This window comes from Colletotrichum aenigma (assembly GCF_013390185.1).
Source record: "Colletotrichum aenigma strain Cg56 chromosome Unknown KSG_Cg56_contig03, whole genome shotgun sequence".
NCBI lineage: Eukaryota > Fungi > Ascomycota > Sordariomycetes > Glomerellales > Glomerellaceae > Colletotrichum > Colletotrichum aenigma.
Window position 1 is genome coordinate 1,922,950 of NW_023500909.1, and position 19,721 is coordinate 1,942,670.

The 19,721-nt window shown below is 55.5% G+C and overlaps 5 protein-coding genes across 5 annotated transcripts; all 5 read right to left on the reverse strand.

Annotated features, from left to right (window-relative positions):
* Nucleotides 1–69: 69 nt before the first annotated feature.
* On the reverse strand, nucleotides 70–747 carry CGCA056_v004498 (uncharacterized protein; the record flags this gene model as incomplete). Its single annotated transcript, XM_037319753.1, has 1 exon — nucleotides 70–747. The coding sequence occupies one exon, from the start codon at nucleotides 745–747 to the stop codon at nucleotides 70–72; it is 678 nt and encodes a 225-aa protein (XP_037182000.1).
* Nucleotides 748–4,406: 3,659 nt separating this feature from the next.
* On the reverse strand, nucleotides 4,407–5,705 carry CGCA056_v004499 (Secondary metabolism regulator LAE1; the record flags this gene model as incomplete). The annotated part of the gene is made up of 6 exons (XM_037319754.1): nucleotides 4,407–4,827; nucleotides 4,879–5,016; nucleotides 5,075–5,306; nucleotides 5,382–5,472; nucleotides 5,545–5,571; nucleotides 5,655–5,705. The coding sequence occupies 6 exons, from the start codon at nucleotides 5,703–5,705 to the stop codon at nucleotides 4,407–4,409; spliced, it is 960 nt and encodes a 319-aa protein (XP_037182001.1).
* A 2,233-nt stretch (nucleotides 5,706–7,938) lies between these two features.
* On the reverse strand, nucleotides 7,939–9,294 carry fap2-3 (L-saccharopine oxidase; the record flags this gene model as incomplete). The annotated part of the gene is made up of 2 exons (XM_037319755.1): nucleotides 7,939–9,033; nucleotides 9,091–9,294. The coding sequence occupies 2 exons, from the start codon at nucleotides 9,292–9,294 to the stop codon at nucleotides 7,939–7,941; spliced, it is 1,299 nt and encodes a 432-aa protein (XP_037181726.1).
* Nucleotides 9,295–10,722: 1,428 nt separating this feature from the next.
* On the reverse strand, nucleotides 10,723–13,179 carry CGCA056_v004501 (uncharacterized protein; the record flags this gene model as incomplete). Its single annotated transcript, XM_037319756.1, has 1 exon — nucleotides 10,723–13,179. One exon carries the CDS (start codon nucleotides 13,177–13,179, stop codon nucleotides 10,723–10,725), a length of 2,457 nt encoding a protein of 818 aa, XP_037181727.1.
* A 1,414-nt stretch (nucleotides 13,180–14,593) lies between these two features.
* Nucleotides 14,594–18,548, reverse strand: CGCA056_v004502 (Cutinase transcription factor 1 beta; the record flags this gene model as incomplete). The annotated part of the gene is made up of 4 exons (XM_037319757.1): nucleotides 14,594–16,198; nucleotides 16,305–16,873; nucleotides 17,523–17,857; nucleotides 18,175–18,548. The coding sequence occupies 4 exons, from the start codon at nucleotides 18,546–18,548 to the stop codon at nucleotides 14,594–14,596; spliced, it is 2,883 nt and encodes a 960-aa protein (XP_037181724.1).
* Nucleotides 18,549–19,721: the final 1,173 nt, after the last annotated feature.

Consider the following 19,721-nt stretch of genomic DNA (forward strand, 5'->3'; position numbering starts at 1 on the left):
CCCACAACAGCCTGCACCTATTAATTGGATCTTACCTGATGAGTTTTGAGCTCTGAAAGGTCCAGGGATTCAGTTTCTTCTTTCCATATTGAATTCCTTCCACTCGTGATTATCGATGGGGTCTCGCGAGAAGTCGTTCTCGGCGTTGGGATCTTTGCTGTAAACGCGGAAGAGGGAGACCATGACCTGATCAATGCTTTGCGGCCGGCGGGAACTAATTGAGTCTTGGAAGAAGTAGATTCGCAAGCCGTGGACGGCACCTGTGGCATCGTTGTTGGTACCCATTGTAACATGCTCCAACACTTGGCTTTGGGCAGCCGTGACGGCACGCGGGGGTCCAAGGAACTCGACTGCCGTCCAGGCATCGTTGTGTCGCACCATGCACTTTTGACTCGGTGCAAAGAGATTGATGAGAGGTTGTATGTCTTCACTGTTGAAGTCGAACTGATTGCCCGGGATTCCGTGGTGAAGGTTGGCATAGATGGCGTCCTCATGGTATGTGGCAATGCCAGCACGGGTCGATCCAGTTGGGTGAGAACGCGGAGCTACAACGACTAGAGAAGTCGATTGTTCGGCTCCATGAGGAGCTGGGCGACTGCCTTGCTGAGGAGATGGATTCTCCGCAGGCTCAGCAGGAGGAAGGTTCTTGACGATCTCGACATCCATGACCTTACTCTGCACGGCGGTCCAGTCGGGCTTGCCGGCATCGACAGATGGCTCTGAGGTGCTGTCTCTCTCGGTGGGCATTGCGGGGGATATTTCGAGATATTCCGCAAGTTAGAATATCTAGATGGAGTTGTGTTGCGAGGAAGAATGTTTGGCGAGTTGAGAGGGCGTTGGCGGTTGGGAAGAAGATAAGGAAAGGCCGTACCTTAAGGCATCAAGAAGAGGGTGGGAAGGAGTTGAAAGTTGAGGTGAGAAGGGGGTAGCATACGGTCAAAAAGCCCGCGGCGTATACACGGCGGGAGGGAACCGACCGAATGGGAAAGTATCAAATGGCGAATGCAAACGGGCTCACCTCCCGCGTCAAGTACGGGCGTAGGCAGACGTCTCAACGGCCTGTTGCCTTGCAATTCAATCCGGAGTACAAACAATTTTCAAAGGCACCCCAAATACCTACGTCAATGCAATCTTTCCCATGAGATCTCCATACTGTTCCAAATGCACAGCAAAGGCGTTCGAGCTGCAGGCATGGTAACTTGCACTAAGCTCACACACAAGCAAATCACTACAAAGAGACAAACATATCCCCCTCCCATCCGTATTCCCTGTTGAGACGCCTGCCAATACGCCTGGCAAAAACAAACGGCAGCTTCGAACTCGGATGAGGCTCATGGAATTGGATGCTGGTCTCAACATCGAGCTTTGTTGGCGTAAACTTCCACGCCGATCCATACAGCTTCTCCATGTGAAACCCAACACTCTGCATGGCATGGAGGAACTCCGTCCAGGGAATCTCTCCAGGGGAAGAAGACGTCAAGTGGTTGAAGAACAGTGTGTTGAAGACTTTGAGAGCACGTTTGTCCACCTTGAATAGAGGTCTCTTCGCCGCCTGTGGTTGCTCCTGGTCTTGGACAGGGGTCGTCGCGGCAACCGGAACTGCTCCCTTCGTCTTCAGCTTGGTCTTTGGTCGAGGTGAGGGCTTTTCCTTCGTCGTGTCTTGCATCGACAAACCGCCAAACGGCGCAGCTAGACTTGGGTCTTGGCCCGCTGCGGCAGGCGCCTTCGCCTTGGCCGTCTCAACCCATTCTGGGGTCCTCTGAACGCTTCGTTGGAGAATGTTGCGCAGCCGAGATGAGATGCCGTCTCTTCCACACAAGCTCTGCTGGATATCGGCCCAGAAGCTATCGAGGGCACGCTCCGCCGCACGCATCTGATCAATGTTCTGTTTGTTTCTCTTCCTTTCCACAGGATACTTAAACTTGTCGCCGTCTGGAATGCCCATTCTTGCCGTCGCCAGGCTGATCTTCAAGTCGTTGATAGGTACCAAGCGACGTACAACTCGTGGAAGTCCCTGTCGATTTCTTTTTGGTTCTCGGCAATATCGCTTTCGAACGATGCTGCCCATGGTTGGAATAGATCCAGTTGTCTTTCGCACTCTGACAACACTGAAAGATCTGCAATTTGCGCTGCAACCCATCCGGAAATCATCTGTGCAGCAGCTCGGTCTTTGCTCGTGACTCGTTCCAGCTCGTCCAAGAGCGTAGGTAGCCCAGTCAGGAACAATTGCTTCTCATCGAAGAGAGTGTCGATAATCCAGAAAAGCTCCGCGACCGTTGCATCTTTGCTGCGATCACCAATTGATGTAACCTGGATGATCGTAGTCGTTGGGTCTGGCGGGGGCACACGACGGAACCAAGGACGCATTGGTGGTGATGCAGGCCATCCCATCTTCAAGTTGGAAATCGGGCCCGGTCGAAACATTTGTAGAAAGTGTTTCAACTTGCAGAATGCCATCGCGTAGTCGTGAGGAAGACTCTCATCGGGCTTGAAATTTCTGTTGCGATACTTTCGGTCTTTGAGATCGATGAGATGATCGATCTTCTCCGCCAAGGATCTGTACACCTCCACAGGAAACATGGCGCTCGTTATCATATTTCCAATGAGTCGCTGCCAAAAGACATCTGGGGCGTGAGCATGGATGGGATGTGGTTTGCCGTTGGTGTCCAGCATCATCTCTTGTCGGTGCTCCTTCCAATCTCTCACAGTGACGCTGAAATAATCGGGGGCTTCTCGCAGAGCCCAGATATGATCTTCGGCCTCAGCTAGCTTCGACTTGATGATGCTCTGGAGGCCAGCAATATCGAGACGGGCAGGAACTTGGTAAGGGCCTTCAAGCCGAGTGACTGCCAATGATGCAGCGATGGAGTCGTTGGAATTACCAGTCACTAAAGGTGGCTCAGGCGGGACGTCCATTGCTGGGTCTGTGAGCTCTTCGGGGGAGATGTCGTGAAGGATGCTCTTGCAGACATCCACGAGAAACCGGTAAAGCCGTGATTGGAATTCCAGGATCCAGAGACCTTCGCCCGGATGGACTGCTGTACGTCGAAAGTTCCAGGTGCTAGCATCAGGCTCATCGTCCCATGAAACAAGGGTGCCATAAGTTTGAGGGGTGCATCTTCCGAGGAACAGCATTGAGTACAAGTTGAGAAAACGGGGCATGTCCATGGTTCTGCTGACCTGCCCGAATCTAGACTCTTCGAAGTCGTTCATGGCGAACACATCAGGCGTGTTTCGGCCGCGAGAGTTGATCAGTAGAAGAAGGGGTTCGGTTTTGCTGAGGTCTTCCAAGTTGATATGCGGCCACAGACAGGCTTCACGAGCTTGCTCGCCAGACCTTTTTTTCCTGAAAGCAGCAAAGTCCGGCCTGTGGTACTCAGACATGCCGGGCCAAGCAGCCAGAAGGACACCTCGTCGTTTGGATTTGGACTTCTTTATCCACCGGTTCTGGATGGTTGCCTCGTGCCTCTCCACGATTTTCCGGAGCAGGTCCCATTGCTGCAAGACTTCTTCCGCCATCGGCGCAGCCAGTGCGCGTATCTCTGCGGGTGTGATGAGTTCGGCTTTGGGCAATGAACCAGGGCCCATGCCCAAAGATGCGGCAATATCTGAGAAGTCCTCCATTGTGATGCCGAGTTAGGTGAGAGTGAGAGATGAGTAGATGCGGACGAAAGAATGGGGAGGTGGGTCGTCTAGTTTTCAAGGTAGTAAAGCGGGGTGCGGGATCAGACAATGTGAGTTCACCATCCGACATATGGAGTGAACCTAACTGTCCTACAACTTCGGGGATACTTCAAGCCTCGGGAATGTTCAACATCCACGTGTGATTCGGTAGAATGAAGGCTCGAGCGTGGTTTTCACAAAAAATATTCCTCAACAGATTGCGAACTAAACAAGTTGGCAAGTAGAAATAGAAAAAGGAATGGTGTCTCATTAAATTGGGTCAATGATAGCTCAAAGGTCTTTTACCACATGCCACTTAATCCTTCCAGCTCAGCCAATGAGCAAAGTGAATTTGATGTAATCAGAATAACTGCAGCCTCATAGATGTTTGAGCTTAGCCATACCTGTCCGCTTGCCACAGAAAATGGTCTCGAGACGTCGGACAATGCTCTCCTCCGGTAAGTGCCCTCGGTGCCGGATATGAGTGGGTCCCCGTGGCTTGCCCCATATTTACCGCACGCTCGGCTTTGACCCGGGCACCCCGTAGCACTGCCGGGCGATCCTGTTCGTTGAGGTTACAACTATACCTGTGACCGCAGTGGTGACCCTCTAAACTCCCCGCATTTCGGCGGGTGCGTCAACATAGATCGTTCTACTCCGACGCTTTTTTGGCCCATATAGCCCGACTATCAATGGTTGAGTATCTCTTTACAGCAGTCATTTAGTATCATGGAATGCAGCACTTACATGGGCCAGTATCCATGATTTCCTCGATCACTAAGGTCCCTCCTGACCTCAGCGGCAAAAACCTGAACTTCTTCCTGCCGCCAGCCATGCACACGCGTCATGGGCGCCATTATCATGCCAGCTGTATTACTTGCAAGATTTTCACGAGACCACGAGCCGAGTTCTTTCAAGTAAGGGTCCCGGGGCCACGTATTGAGGGGCCAGATGAAGCGGCGGTCGGTCACTTCCACGAAGCCAGCCTCTGTTAAGAGGGATGTCAGAGTATCTAGCGGAATGAAGGGACATCCGAAGACTTCCAAGGCGGATGCGACGTAGGAGAGGCTTTTGTAGAATGCACCGCGCTCGCATGTGCCATCGGCGCTGAAGATGTTGGATTCGGCCTCCTGGAGCTCGACGTAACCTCCTGGCTTGAGATTCCTAAGCACGAATGAGAAGAAAGCCCCAGACTTGGGGGATCAGAGCGCTCACTCAAAGCACTTCTTCAGAAGTTCAGGCCAATTTCGAACGCTACCTGACATTCCCCTGATGTGGATGTAGTCGAACGGTCTGGAATAGATCCATTCATTGTCCAAGTCGTCCACCTCAAAGTAGACGTTTGGCGGTACACTATTCACTAAGTCAATTTCCTATAGGTTTTAATACGTATGCGTGAATTGGAGCTCACAACTCGGGCTGGGTTGCCGAAAGGTCGAATCCCAAGACCTCCGCGTCTGGGTGCTCATCCCCAAAGTCGATCGACCAGATCCCAGTGCCGGTTCCGACGTCAAGCACGCGGCCCTTCCAGTCAGGATCATTTGGGGGAGCATATCCCAACCTGTTATCGAATGTGAGAAGAAACAGGTGGTGTTGAAGGTCCAATCTGTTCGACTCATCCTCATCGTTGGGTCCAAAGTATTCTGCCAATACATTTCAGTATTTCACTTTCAAGGCTCATGTTTCCTCTAGAAAACAAGTATTTAACATTTGCTTACTGCCTTCTTTATACCTGTGGTAAGTTCTCCCATTTTCGACTCGATAGTCTATGATTGAACTACGGAGACTTGTGGTTGCAGAGAAGTCATCCTGGAAAGGGAATGTGTTAGTAAACCTCTGAAAAGCAAACCGTTGACTATGGCGGCGTTCATGACCACATACCTGTCCGAGGGACGAATCCGTGTCACCCTATTTTGAACATTAGCTTTTCTCCGCCATATCCGAGTCAAAACTCCGCAACTCCGATGTCGCAAATGTCACCCAGTACGCACAGTCACGTCGGCCTCAGGAGGCACTTCTGCTTGAATATTCGTCTCAGCCATCTCGAGGCATGAGTCTGATAACTCCGAAACATCAAGAATGATGGCAGTGATGTTGTTTGTTAAGTTACGAGAGGCAAACCCCTCAATATTAGGTGAGGGTGTCTCCTCGCTTTCGCAAACTTCGTCAGTTGGGGAATACGACCCAACTGGCCCAGGATACCCGGCCACAGCGGGTCCTGTATCCTGCTTTCACCGCCTTTCTGCAAGTTTGACAGCTCCTTAGCTTCTCGAGAAAAGCATCGTCCATTTCGACCTCGAGAGCAACCACGATGCACACTCGATGATCAGTGGACAATGGAGGCAACAAATCCTGCAAGCGAAATTGAAGAAAGAGAATAGAGATCCTTGTCTCTCTCTCAATTATTGAGAGGGATCGGCTTACCTAACCGATCAGACCGGTTAGTTCCCCCGCGTTTGTTCCCTCGCGGAGGCTTCCTGCATTCTTATCTTGGCCAGCCAGTAACAGACCGGGGTCTCTCCTGCAAGCTGCCGGAGAGAGGAGTCGTTTCTTTTCTTGAGTTGGTCCAAGTCGCCACCAACATGGCCGGATTTCCAACAGGCCCCGAAATCTTGGTCCAACGGGTTGGGAGATCGCCGCATTTCATGGTTCTCAACATACCCCGAATTCACGAAACAAAGCCCACACAAGACAACCAGCGTGCGCGCAACGGAATCCACACTCGCAACTCCACATCTCAGCCATGGCAGGCAACGGATCCCGGACCCGGGATGGATGCTATCACTGCCGGCAAAGAAAGAAAAGATGCGACAAGTACAAACCCGAATGCGGCAAGTGTCAAAAAGACGGTGTTGCCTGCGTCTATCCAAGCCTGGATCCGACCTCAGAGTTGAAGTTCACAGAACCTTGGAGCGGACCGTGGCGAGGACGACACCCCATCCTTCCTCTCAAGACGGCCGCCAATAATTCTTTCGTAAATATCGCGCGAGATGAGCTTGCTGTCATTTGCCAGCAGTACATCGAGATTCCGGTGCGGCAGATAACCGCAGGTCGGCAACGCCAGCAGCAGTCGTCGTTGAATGAGTTGCCTCTCAAACCTAATCCGTCATGGCGACCCATGTCGAATACAGAGTCGAAACTGGTACAGTATTGCAAGTCACATCGTCAATTGCCTTCGTTCCTCATTGGATGCGTTCTAATCCACTAGCAGACTTTGAAGTCATCAGCAACAGCAAAGTCTACGTGGACACCGAAAGCAACATCTTCAAGTCGTCTGTCATGCCTGTCCTTCTCAGCAATGACGGTCCGCTTCTATCGACAGTCCTTGCTCTAAGCGCTGCCGAATGGGATTGCAGAGGCGCTCGCGACGGAGTCGATTATGGCAACAGCGCCATCCGATACAAGGGAAGGGCTCTGAGCCAGCTCAGGTCCAGCATCATGGCGGAGACGAATGCCGAGGAAAATGTCTTGACGTGTGTGCTTCAGGCTTCGTTAGAGATCTCGGCAGGTTCTGGGCCGGACTGGCTACTCCATCTCCGCGGAGCATTGGCGATCATGGAAAACCATCCTGGTTGTGTCAGCGCCAATTGTGCAGCTTTAGCTCTGCAATACTTCCGATTCCGATACATCTTGATGAAGACGACGGAAAACAGAGAGCCGACAGACTGTCCACCCCCAGACTGGCTGCTCTACAGAGCTCGTGGAGCTGATCAACTTGATCAGTTTGACGGCGATCAACTATCAACAGCCGTCAACAGCATCCGAAGATGGCCCGTCTTTGGAGAAGCGCATCCGGGAGTTGGAGTTCCACGCAACGGAGGATTATCTCTTGAAAAGCGCGGAATGCTTCAGACTCGCTACGCTGATATACTTACACCTCAAGGTGTACCACGCCCCGATTCGGTTTCCGTCGATGTCGACCTTGCTGCAGCCGTTGATAGATTGTCTCGCGGAGGTCGTCCGCGAAGATCTGCCGCGACGGTCATTTCCAATGTGGCCGCTGTTCATCGCGGGGTGCGCCAGCTGCATCGACGAGCATCGCAAAGCTGTGCTCGACATGCTGAATCTGCTCGACAACAAGTGGCCCATCAGTAATATCTCCACCGTCACAGAAATCATGGCGACAATCTACAACTTTCGGGACCTCAACGACGGTTTGGCTGCAACTGTGCAACATGATTGGCAAGATATAGTTGGCAAGTTCGGATGGAAACTGTCTCTGTCGTGATCTCATGGCTTTGAACAAATGAAAAGGAAATACAAACGAATGGAACATCACAGCCGAGCCTTCGAAGCGGCCTCGTTCTCTGCAATCAGGTCCTCCATCTCCCTCACGGTGCCGACTCGCCAACTCACCGAGTTGCCCCAGTCGTCGCTCTCGCCATTCGGCGTCCGCCACTGCCAACGCGGCAGCTCTTGTTGCCCGGTGTCCAGGAGTTGCCCAACCCATTTCCCAAACACCGGCATCATCTTGAACCCGTGGCCAGAGTCCCCCGAGAGAACGACCAGAGACTGCGAGGTCCCGGGCACGAAGTCGATGCAGTACTCCGAGTCCTGCGTGTCCGAGAACCAGCAGAACTTGCGGTCGACAAAGGGCCGGTCAGCCAGCCACGGCAGGGTTTCGCGCAGGAGAGTCCGCAACTTGTGCTCGTCGTCGGGCGGAATGAAGTCTTGGGATCTCGCGGACGGGAACTCTGCTGGCATCGACGTGCCGTTGACGGTGTTGGTGAAGCCGGCGCCGAGCGGGCAGAGCTTGAGCAGGCGCGTCGCCGGGTCGGGCTCGAAGAAGAATCCCAGGTCGCGGACGTTCGTCACGGGGATTCCGCGGAGGAAGTCGGCCTCGTCCTCGGTCAGCTGCACATGCGCCACGGACCAGCACCGGGCGACGGTGAACTTGGCGAGTCCAGGAATCAGCGAGGCACCGTAGGCGCCGAGTGCGCAGACCGTCTTCGCCGCGGCGTGTTCCGCGCCGTCGGCGGTTCGCACTCCGGTGCACTTCCCGGAAGCATCGTACAGCAGGTCGGTGACGTTGCCGGCATGTCCAAGGAGAAACCGGACCCCTCTAGCTGCGCAATGGCGGTGAACGGCCTTTAGGGTGTTGCCTGAATGGCCGTACCCAGCAAGCCTGTTGTGGTATCCCTTAAATCCGTTCATGGGCCCAGAGAACTGCCATACGAACTTTCTGAAGTCGTCCGCGCTGTGTAACAGGCCTATCTCGTTGTCGAACTCAGGCCTGGACTGCACCGAGGACAAGGACTTCTCAAGGACCTCGACAGCTTTTGGGGGTGCGCTGCCGGAGGTGGCGACGATGTAGCCCGTCTGATGGTAGTAAGGGCCAAACAGCGGCGTCTTCCATCCTTCAAACGCTTCCTACAGTGCTATGAGCTTACTTCGGCGGCCTTATGTTGGGAAAGGGGTGCTCCTCACGAGAGCAAGTTTGGTGTAGAAGACGTCTTCGTAGTCTGCGCGAACGATTTTGTTGAGGTCAGACGCAGCGGAGAAGCGCGACGGGACGTCCTCGGCCCTGTCGACGACCAGGATGTTGGTATAGTGGGCGTTGAGGAGGTGCAACGCGGTCGAAAGCCCGAACGCGCCGGCGCCGACGACGATGATGGGCATCGACTTGTCCATGTTATCTGTATGCGACGGAGAGAAACTTTCAATATACCCGGAAAGACTCTCCGAATTTTCCTCACACTTATAATCCATCTATATAACACTGGATCTGTTCCCCGCCGTGGCCCCCTAGTGTTGTTGGCACACCGGTCAAGTCTGTCATATCGAACAAACTTGAACCGGGCAAGAGAGCTCCGGTCTCCCATCTCTCCAATCACAACTGCAGGGACTTTGCATCACCCGGTTACATCTGCGGCCAACGATCTCCGGGACGCACGACACCAAGCCGGCATGATCTGTCGTGACATCGCCTTTGTGCGAGCTAGCGTAGGCGACTCCCATCCTTCTTCGATGCCGGGGACATTTCATGGATGTCTTGGCCCACGCGTGGGAGAATGCCCCGAAAACAAGTTTTCGGACTCTTTGCAGCGCGAATCTTCTGTCACGGCGGGGTTGGTGACACCAAAAAGGCGTCTTTGGGGTCCCGATCAGCCTAGGTGGATCCTAAGCAATGGGGAAGGAGTGGGGTGTGCTATGTTTGGTGTTATCCCACTGGCTAGGAAAGACAGATTTTCAAGGGTCCAACGCTCTTAGACTGAATGCTTTCGCGCCGTGGCTGGGCTGGAGAAAGTATTCCCGGGCGTCCAACCGGTGACGATTTCCGCGAATTCCGCCGAACTAGCCTGACGGGGTTGATGGTAACGAGGGCGTACTATATACGAAGGAGTTGCTGTGGACTTTCCAAGCCAAAAGAAAGATACGCCGGCAAGGTTTACCAAACGTACGCATCATCGTTCCGTCAGACACGAGCAAGACGCCGGAAGATTTTGCCTTCTTGAGTGCGATCCCGGCTTTGTTTTCGGGATGGGGGTCTCGGCCCCGTGGTGGATCCCGGTCGACATCCGGCGCAGGGCGGCGCTTAAGCTAACCCGGTCTTGTGTTTCCCCCCGCATCGTGGTGGATCTCTGACCCATAGCATCGGTAACACAGCTTCCTCGGGATACTTCTTGCGTGAGTGACCCCGGTTACGCTGTTTTTCTGTTTAGGACGGCTCTGTACCAATGCGCGTGAGTTTGATGCCGGATATGCAACGGGTCACGGCGAACGAAGTGGAGTAGCTGTTTGTGGAACGGCATTGATCATGAGTCGCCCGGGTGAGAATTCCACCTTGCAGACCTTGGATGTTTGTATCCGTAGCTGCGGTCCTAGGTGCTTATGAAAGTCTGTGGCTTAGTGACGACTTGGTTATTCCACCCTGCTTGGTTTTGCGGGCTCGCATCTGGTTGGGCTGCTATGCAGGGTAATAAGCTATTCAACCTTCTATTGTATTTGTTTCCTTGGTTGTAAAATGTGAATAAAATGCATCTAACTAATCAAAAACTTGGGTATTATATATGTTTCACACACTCGGCCGTCAAAAATCGTCATCAACCACATCCTTCCTCACGAGTACTTCTCCCCCTTCTGCGGCGGCAGCAGACCCTCGTGGTCATGCAACACCAGCTGCAGCGCGCTCTCCTCAACCCTGACCTTGACCACCTTCTTCCACACACTATTCGACCCGACACCAGCCCCGACATGCGTCAGATCCCCGTCCGGCGGCGGCGCCGACCGCAGCGCCAGGAGCACCAGGTCCTGCAGATCCGACCACGCCGTCACGCCGCGCAGATCAAGCCGCCTGTCGCCGACTGCACACCCAACCCAGTCGAGCGCCTGCGAGACGAGCACCACGCCGCCGTAGACGCCCACGACGCCGAGGTAGATGTACATCATGACGAGCGCGAACTCGAGCGTCTTGGAGAACTGGCCCGACCCGTAGCCGTGCCGCTCGGCGTCCAGGTCGATCTGCACCCAGTCGTCGCGGAAGCGCTGGATGTACTGCTCCACCGTCATCTCGAGCTCCGACTCGGCGAAGTTGCCGTTGTAGATCTCGCGCGTCGGGTACGTCGCGTTGTCGGCCACGCTGACGTAGCTGTGCGCGCCGGACCACAGGCCGTTCTGGACCGCGAGGTCGACCCACGTGAGGTTGTCGGGCTCCTCCTTGAAGACGAGGCGGGTCTCCTTGTTGGCGGAGATGCGCGCGATGGCGTCCGTGAGGAAGACGCCGTAGAGCTTGGCGAGGAAGGACTCGGTGTCGGACTTGCCGACCTGCGGGTTCTTGCTGTCGTCGATGGTGTCGAAGTAGCGCACGTAGGTGCCGTCTGCGCGCTCGTGGCGGAGGAGGAAGCGGCTCATCATCATGCGCAAGGGCGACGTCTCGAAGAGGGTGTTTTGTTGCTCGTTCGTGTCCGTCATGAAGACGCTCGTCGTCATGTTGAACAGGGGGCTCGTGCCCGCCAGCCAGGACTTGTCGATTTGCATGACGCTCGCGCGGTTGGACTCGTCCTCGTGGAACAGCTTATTCATGACGTCGGGGGAGCTGACGTTGGAGTCCATGATGTTGTTCGACTCGGGGTCGACGCTGAATTCAGAGGGCACCCATCGCCCGAGGAACGCGCAGGCGTACACCCACGTTTTTTGCTCCATGTCCTTTGAGGCGTACGGCATGGTCCCCGCCACCGTCACAATGGACTTGACGCTCGGCGCAGCAGGGTATAGCAGGTTGAACGTCTCAGACGTCGAGTGTCCCGAAATGTTCCAGTAGTCGCGATGCACAATGGGCGGGTTCCGCTTCAGGGAGAGGCAGTCTGCGTCCCCGTAGCAGTTGATGGAGCTCATGGGGAAAACGGCCTCCGTGCCATTCTTCAATAGCTCATCCTTGTCGTACGCCGCGCACCGGCCCTGCATGAATGGCTGCTTCATCGGCGTCTTGGTCGTGAGCTTGTAGCGTTGTGTATCGTGAAGAATCCCTATGCTATCGGACTTGTGGATGTAGGTGGTGAGCAGCCCGAGGGAGTTCATGACGAAGGCTGGCGGCGTGGTGAAGAGCGCCACGGAGCTGTTTTCGTGAAGCTCAAGCCGACGGCCGAGCTCAGACGAGAACGTGAGGTTGTTGTCCAGATCGGTGTAACGGAAGCTTCCCAGCCAGTTCCAGATATCCGAGAAGCCGCCGGCGTAGCAGTACGGCTGGAAGATGCTCTCGGTCGTGAGGCAGTCCTGCTTCTCGTCAAAGTGGTGAAGACTGCTGTCCAGAATCTGGGGCCATGCTTTGTCGGCCTCGAGCGTGTATATCAGAGGCATCTTGACGTTGTCGAAAGCCGCGGGGACGTTGTACCACCCGAGGTTCGGCACGAACAGAATGGCGGACGCAGGACCGATAATCGTCGACATGATTGTGCCGAACACGACAAAGGCGACGAGTATAACCTCCGCGGTTCCAACACGCCCGAGGCCCCAGAACGCACCGCTCGTCAGGTACGCCAGATCGCCCAGGCGGTACCCGCCGGTCAGGAACCCGAGCCGGACGCCGTCGCCGACGAGCCTGCGGCGGAACATAGACAGAGCGATGGCGGCGAGCGAAGCCACGACCATCAGCTCGTGCAGCTTGGACGCGAACTGGAGGACGTTGGAGATGACCGTGTGCTTGTTCCCGAACCGGCCGATGATGGGCAGGTCGGGGCCGGTCTCGGGGTACCAGAAGATCTGCGAGTGGCTCATCCATATGAGCACGCAGGTGACGGCAATCGCGGGGGCGTGGGGGAGCCACGCAGTCAAGAGCCGGGGCGCTGTCCTCTGGATGACTCGTTTCGGGGCATCGTTGCCTGGGTCTCCGACGGGGACATGCCACGGCCTTCGAGACTTGCGGTCAAAGTATTTGTCGTCTGAGGCTTCGTAGAACGAGTCTTCGGACAGGAGGGGTCTGTTGGTGGTGCTGACGGATACCGCGTCCGGCGACATCAACGACGGTGTCGTTGGCGAACGGTAGCTCAGCTCGTAGATGTGGTCCGATTTGTTGTCCATCTTGGATATCTGTCACACAGGACTGAGATCTCACGTTATCCTCCCGAGAGACCGGACGAACAAGCTCAGATAAATCCTCTCGACGGTTCTCCTTGGCATTCCCCGGGGCGGGTACCCGGTCGAAAATCGGCTGATCCACGCAGCCTCCTTCATCGTCGCCGGCATCGTGAGGAGAGGGATGCCAGGCAGACACCAAAACCCCAGACTGCATATATTGAGCAGGGATTCCGTGGTCAGGCTGCTCTTTTGCATCTGCAAGATGTTGAGCTTTCATCGCGGTGTCTGCAATGCCCCGGCCCAGAGCTGATAAAAAAGAAAGGAGGCTGAGGGAACTTCAGTTAGGGCAGGCCACATGGGGGCGGAAACTCATGCACCTCAGCACCAATGATCGTGCCGCACGGAAATCACCTTCCTGTTTCTCTTTTACGAGGCTCCGTTTGTAGACCTCGAAGGAATATAACCCTGCCAAGCAAGCGCGGGTGCCAAACTTTAGTGCAACGTTTGTCTTGTGTTCACGTTCTTGGTGTTGGGCTGGACGACACAGCCTTGGGATATTTGCAACAGCGACCAGAATTAGCTTCGCGTGTTCGCCATCAGAGAGTGAGTGGTCGATCTTCGAAGCGAAGTGATGATGTCGACTTACTGTGCTTGGCCCGCTCAGCCCTTCGCCTTTTGTTGGGCGGATGCAACCACGAGTGTGCAATCACCTGAGTTGCGAAGGATTTATATGGCTGCCTGCTGGTCATGTAAGCTCGGGTGTGAAGACCCACTGCGGCGGAAGAAAGCCCGCCACCAGAAATAGTCGCGTAGAGCGGACCACGCAGAAACTAGGAAGATGGCGAAAAACATAAGAAAGCTGGCCAAGACATTGATAAGAAAACTTGAATTGGGTTGAACGGTCGTCCGAACACCTCGCGGGCCGGAGCAGCAAATTTCGGGGGGCGAGAGCACTCTGGGAGCACCGAGCCCCATTCGGACCGAACTCCGATATGTGTCCCACTAAATACCGAAAGCCGGAGTCGGCCCTTGTCCGGGCCGCTCCGGAAACAAAACAATTCACCGGAACCAATTTGCATTGTGATCGTCCTCTCATTGCATTTAAACATCATTATACGACAATTGAAAGTCATGAAAAACAAAACACCAAAGATGCCAGGCGCCGCATGAGGGTATACCAAAAGCCCCCTACTCCGATGAGCCCAGCCTACCAGTCCATCCCGGCCGCCAACGCCAAATATTTCGTGACATGAACCTTCCCGGAAAACCGAGCCTCCTTTTTTTCTTGCTCTATCCCCGACTCCGTGTGTCGCAAATGCATCCAACCATTGAATCATCGTGAATAACTCGAAACATGCTCCCAAAGGAGTCTATATGCGAAATGTGTTGAACCGAGAATGCAAATCAGAACATCAACTTAGGCGAGGGTGGCAATTTCAGCAGCACCATCGCCTTCTTTCGTCGTTGTGTCGACGCCAGTCGCGGCCCAGTTCATAGCGTCGTTCATGCTGTCCTCGCCAAAGACGTTGGCCATGAAGCCTTCGTCAGAGTTGTTCACGCCCTCGGGCGGGAACTGAAGCCACTGATCGACGTCAAACTCAGTGCCGGTGACGGCGTTCCAGTCAATTTCCTCCTGATTTTGGAGGAATTCCAGGTCAAGTGGGCCAGGCTCCTCGGAGCTTCCACTGGCACTTGGGGTCAAGCCGCCCATGGCAGATTCATTCTCGGTATGCGGCGGGCTAGTGGCCGACAAGTCCAGGGCGGCCGCACTGATGGTCTGGGGGAGAAAGTCACGCTGCGGGTTAGGCTTCGCAGCGAACATGGTCTCGCCAGAAGTCATGTAGGGCAGGTTGTCAGGCGGAGGAGTCTGCGCTCCAAAGGTGGGATCGGCAAGCTTGAGATTCTGCGCCGTCATGGCTGCGGTTGGCTGCTGTAGGTTTATGTCAATAGCAGCCTTGCGCAGGGCAGCATCGAGAAAGCCCGTGGCGTAGTCAGCGGCGGCGTAGATCTCGCGCAACTTCTCCATGACACGCATGCACTGGCGGAAGCCACGAGTGGCGCGATCCCTGGATTGGGACACAGGGTTCTTCATTTCCAGAAGATGGATAATCATGGCTGGCAGAATGACCGTCACACCGGTGGTGGGCAGATACTTCTCGAGGCGCAACTGGTGAAGCTCAGCCGCCATGCGAGTTACATGCATCGCCGCATCTCGGACACGCAACCGAGACATTTCTTGCACTTGACGAGAAGTCGTCGGGGCGTGAACCGGCGAAGAGGGCAAGAACTGGGGACGGTGCAGAGCTGAGATGGTGGTGAAGTAGACCATGTGAAGAAGTGTGCGCTGAACGGCAACGGTCGAGCGGCCGTTCTTGACGTCCAACGGAGTCAGGGGCCTGTACTGGCAGATAGGGGGGAGAGTTTCCGCCCAGGCCATAAGCTCCAAGTCAACCGAAGTCACGCTCTCCACATTGTCCAACTTCTTGTTGGGGAACAACATCATGGTGCTGTTGACAGTGTTCTCTGGGCGCATCTTATCCCTGATCAGGACAGAGTACTGAGCCTTGAGCATGTGGCTTATGCAGATGCAAAGCTGGGCCTTAGAAATGCAGAGAGCGGCAAGCTCCTTCTGCATGGCTACATCGCGAAGCAGGGTGCACTCGGTGGGAATGACCGTGTTATCCTCAGGCAGGACCTCGAGCTCGAAGTCGGCCTCCTGAAGCATCGGCACGTCGAAGTCTTCGTCCTTGATGCGAGTGGGTCGGCGCATGCCCAGAGCAATGAGGCGGTCCCGCATGAAACAAGACCACCAGATGCGCTTCCACAGTTTCTGCTTGCGAGGCGGCATGCTGGTAGCAGCCGGATCGCGGTGGAGGCCAATGGTGTGGGCCAGCGAGATTGCAACACCCATCCAGTGCCATGTGTCCTTTTGGTCGTCGGGAGTCTCGTACCAGTACGTCATCAACAGAAGAGCCTGGACGAGGACGAGGCGATCCGACTCGTAGTCGAAGTCGTAGAGGAGCTGCAACAAGACAACGTTTAGCATGTGAAGATTGGGAAAGCGTGGGACCCCTGTCCCGCTAGCGCGGTGTCAAAGGGACGGAGGTTCAGAGAGGGGGTCCACTCACCCTCGTCTTTTGAAAGAAGGCCTTCCTTGCGGCCTTCCTGGTTGGGTAGCCAGCTTCACGGAGAACCTTCATGTCGACAAAGGCAGTGGCGGCAAACATGACAGCTTGGTACAAGAACAGACTGATTTGACCATTCAGGCCATCGTGAGCGTTGATGGTGGCGAGGAAATCGTACAGCTCCAGCAGAGGCATGTACGGATGAACGTATTCGACATAGGCCTGCAGCAGGGCGTTCTGCAACGGAAGGGCAGGCAGAGTCAAGGCCCCCTTGGCGTGGAGGTAGGTGACATCCTCTTGGGCGATCTTGGCGGGAAGTGGTTTCACGAAGGCCGGAAGCTGAGCGTGGAGGTCAGGCTCCTCGAGAGATGCGAGGAATTGACTCGTCCTGCCATCGCCACCAGCAACACCGGCACCACCACCACCACCGCTGATGCCTCCAAAGAGAGAGGCCTGGGCAAGCAGGTTGGACAGCAAACGGCGAGAGTTGGAGTCTGCTGACGCCGCGGCGGCAGCGGACTGCAGCTTGGTGAGCATAGCTGCGCTGTCATTACGGTAGCCCGATCGTTGATCTAGATTTCACACAAGGTCCCGTGGTCAGCTTTGGTCTTGACCGCATTGGTAAGATTTGATATGATGATGATGATGATGATTGCCAGGATTGAGGTAGGATGGAAAAGTGCGACTGGCATGTGAATGTGGATTACATGTAAGAGGCTAAAGCGTGGAGGGACGGAGCCGGGGACGGCGGAGGGTGACGCTGGGGGAGGGGGGTGTAGATGGAACGAAACAAGACATGACTGGAGGAGGGTGGGTGGGTGGGAGAAGAGACGGGGGAGACGAGACGGGGGAGGAAGGCGGAGAAAGTCTTGACGTGGAGGCCCAGGTCACGGGGTAAAAAAAGTCCAAGGCCGCCCCTCCACACTGGACTGCCCCCCATTCCGTCGTCCCCTCCCCCAGTCCGAGCCCCGGATCTGGGAGCGATGGGCAAAACCAGGAACCGCACGAGGCAGAGGGGGAAAAAAATGGTAAAGGTCTGAGCGACCAAGAAGAGCACAAACACGAACATGGAAGACGGAAATTGACAGGGGTTGGGGGTCATGCGGCGGCGGTGCAAAGCATAGCAGCTAGGAGGGAATGACACGCTAAGAATGTTCCAGGACGGAAAAGAACAAAGTGACAGGAGGCAGAAACAGACAAGGCGCAAAAGAGTCGACTTACAGATCATGTGAGGAACATGGCCCTCGAGTCCGTCAGAAGAGCCGCCGGTTACCGACAGACCCCCAAGCACGCCTGGTCCAACTCCAGCTCCAACTCCAACTCCAACTCCAGCCCCGGCGCCAATGCCGGGTGTCGCACCCATGCTCACGCCGGCGGCGGCAGCGGCAACGGGATTCGCTGCAATTGATCCGTTGACCGAGGCCACCGAGGCATTGCTGGGTCGGCGCAATTCCGCGCTGCTGTGGATGTTGATTGGGTTCGCGCCCTTGGAGCGCAATTGAGCCTCGGCTCCCACAACATGGTGCCCCGCCGTGCTGGCAGTCAAGAGATTCTTCCTACAACACGCCATCAGTTAGCAGGGGTCCTTTGAATTTACCTCGCTCCAATCTGTGCTTCCCGTCCGTCTCCTTCCTCCAGAGTCCAGTGCCAGCTTCCCCAGGGGGAAATAACGTCCCGCATCTTCCCGCCCAACCAGCTTACAAGCGCCAAGAACCCCCAGATGAGGTCGTCGCCCCGTAGAGGCCCGACACGCGAATGCGCCTTCATGCGAAGCTGGCGGGGTGCCCCTGACCGGACTCATCGGATGCCGTGACAGAATGGAAATTGGTGATGCAGGAAGCAGACTGAAGGTCGGGGAAAGGCTGTAACTCACTTTCGTCGACGGCTCTCCTGGACAACGCACTCGACGTTGTCCCATCTGCAGTTGCCACAAGGCGCGCCCTCGACAACGTCGCAGCGCACCTTGCGCGCTCTGCAGCTCACGCAGGCGCGGGCAGCCCTGCGCTTCGTGATCTTGGCCGGCGGCGCTCCATCCTTGAGGTCCGCGGTGGACGAGGAGCGCTTCTTGCCCTGCTCGTGCTCTGACGACGTTTCGGCGCTGGACTCGTCGTTCTTCGCGTCAGTCGGGGGCGCCGGCTCATCGTCGACGGCCGCGGTCAAGGCCGACAGATCGGGAACTGGTTCGGTGGTGGGCGTCGCCTCGGAAGCGGCCATGGGTGCGGTGATTGTCGTCGTTTCGGTCGCCATCGTGTCGAGATAATCGGGCAGCCTCCCCTGTTAGAGACTGCTCACAATTTCAATGCCAATTGGCTCTGTAATTAGAGTGTGGAAGCCGTCAAAACTGCGCGGCTGTGTTCGCGACGGGTGGTGGTTTCCTGAAGAAGTTCAATTCCAGGCGGTTCGGGTCGACGGAGGTCCAAAATGGGGCCCTGGATGGTTGTTAAGGTCGCGTGGTCCGGCTGGGCCGAGTCGTTTAATAGGATTGGAGGTGACTCGAAGACGTCAGAGCTTCGTCGTGTATGCGGAATCCAGGCGTCAAAGGCGAGGTTTGCGTCTGCAGCGGTCTGGATGATGGGGCGGCAGAAGCTCTTCTGGAAGAACAATAACGCAAACGGCAAAGTAACGAGGTGGAACGTTGGCGCGTTAGGATGAGCATTGAATGTTTCCAAGGTTGGTACTAGAGATTGGCAGGTGCAGTGCTATTGAAGCCGCGGGGAATGCTGGGGCGGATGGGTGGCCCTGGGTGTGTCTCTGGCGTCTAAGTTGTCTCGTGATGTTCTTGATCTTGTCTTGCAAGCGGCGGACCAGTGCAGTGCAGTTTTGTGTTGTGTTGCGTTGGTGCAATGTAGTGTAGTGTAGATTGCAGGTATGGGGGAGACTAATGTTGCCTCAACCTCGAATTGTTAAGGAGAGCCGGAGCTACGGTCAAGTGGAAGGGAAGAAGCGGGAATGTGGGGTTGTAGGGTGCGAGGAGGGAAGGAGGAGGTATTATATGAATCAGATAGGATCAATCTTTTTGCAACAAAAACAGACCCAGGCGCAGATGGACGGGACTTGGGGACTTGGTACAGATGCTGGGCCAGGACTCAGGACTCAGGCGCAGACGACGGAGCTTGACACTAGGAACGGACTCTCTTTCTTTCGTCTGGAATTCCCACGAGGCACGCCCCCCCCGGCCCCGGCCCCTCCCCCCCTCCTCCTCTTTTTTGGCCCTTTCACACTCCGATCCATTGACAAGACTGGGACCCACGACACGGCGAAGTGAACGCTAGGCCGAGCGGGCGAGGGACAGGAAACGAAGGCGAGGCCAGGGAAGAAGGAGAGGCGGCAGCACACTCCCTGTTGCCTGTCGCTTGTCGCAGTGAGTATGAGCTGCTGCACCTTGCTACACCCGGAAAGGCCAGGGAAACAGGTGAAGAA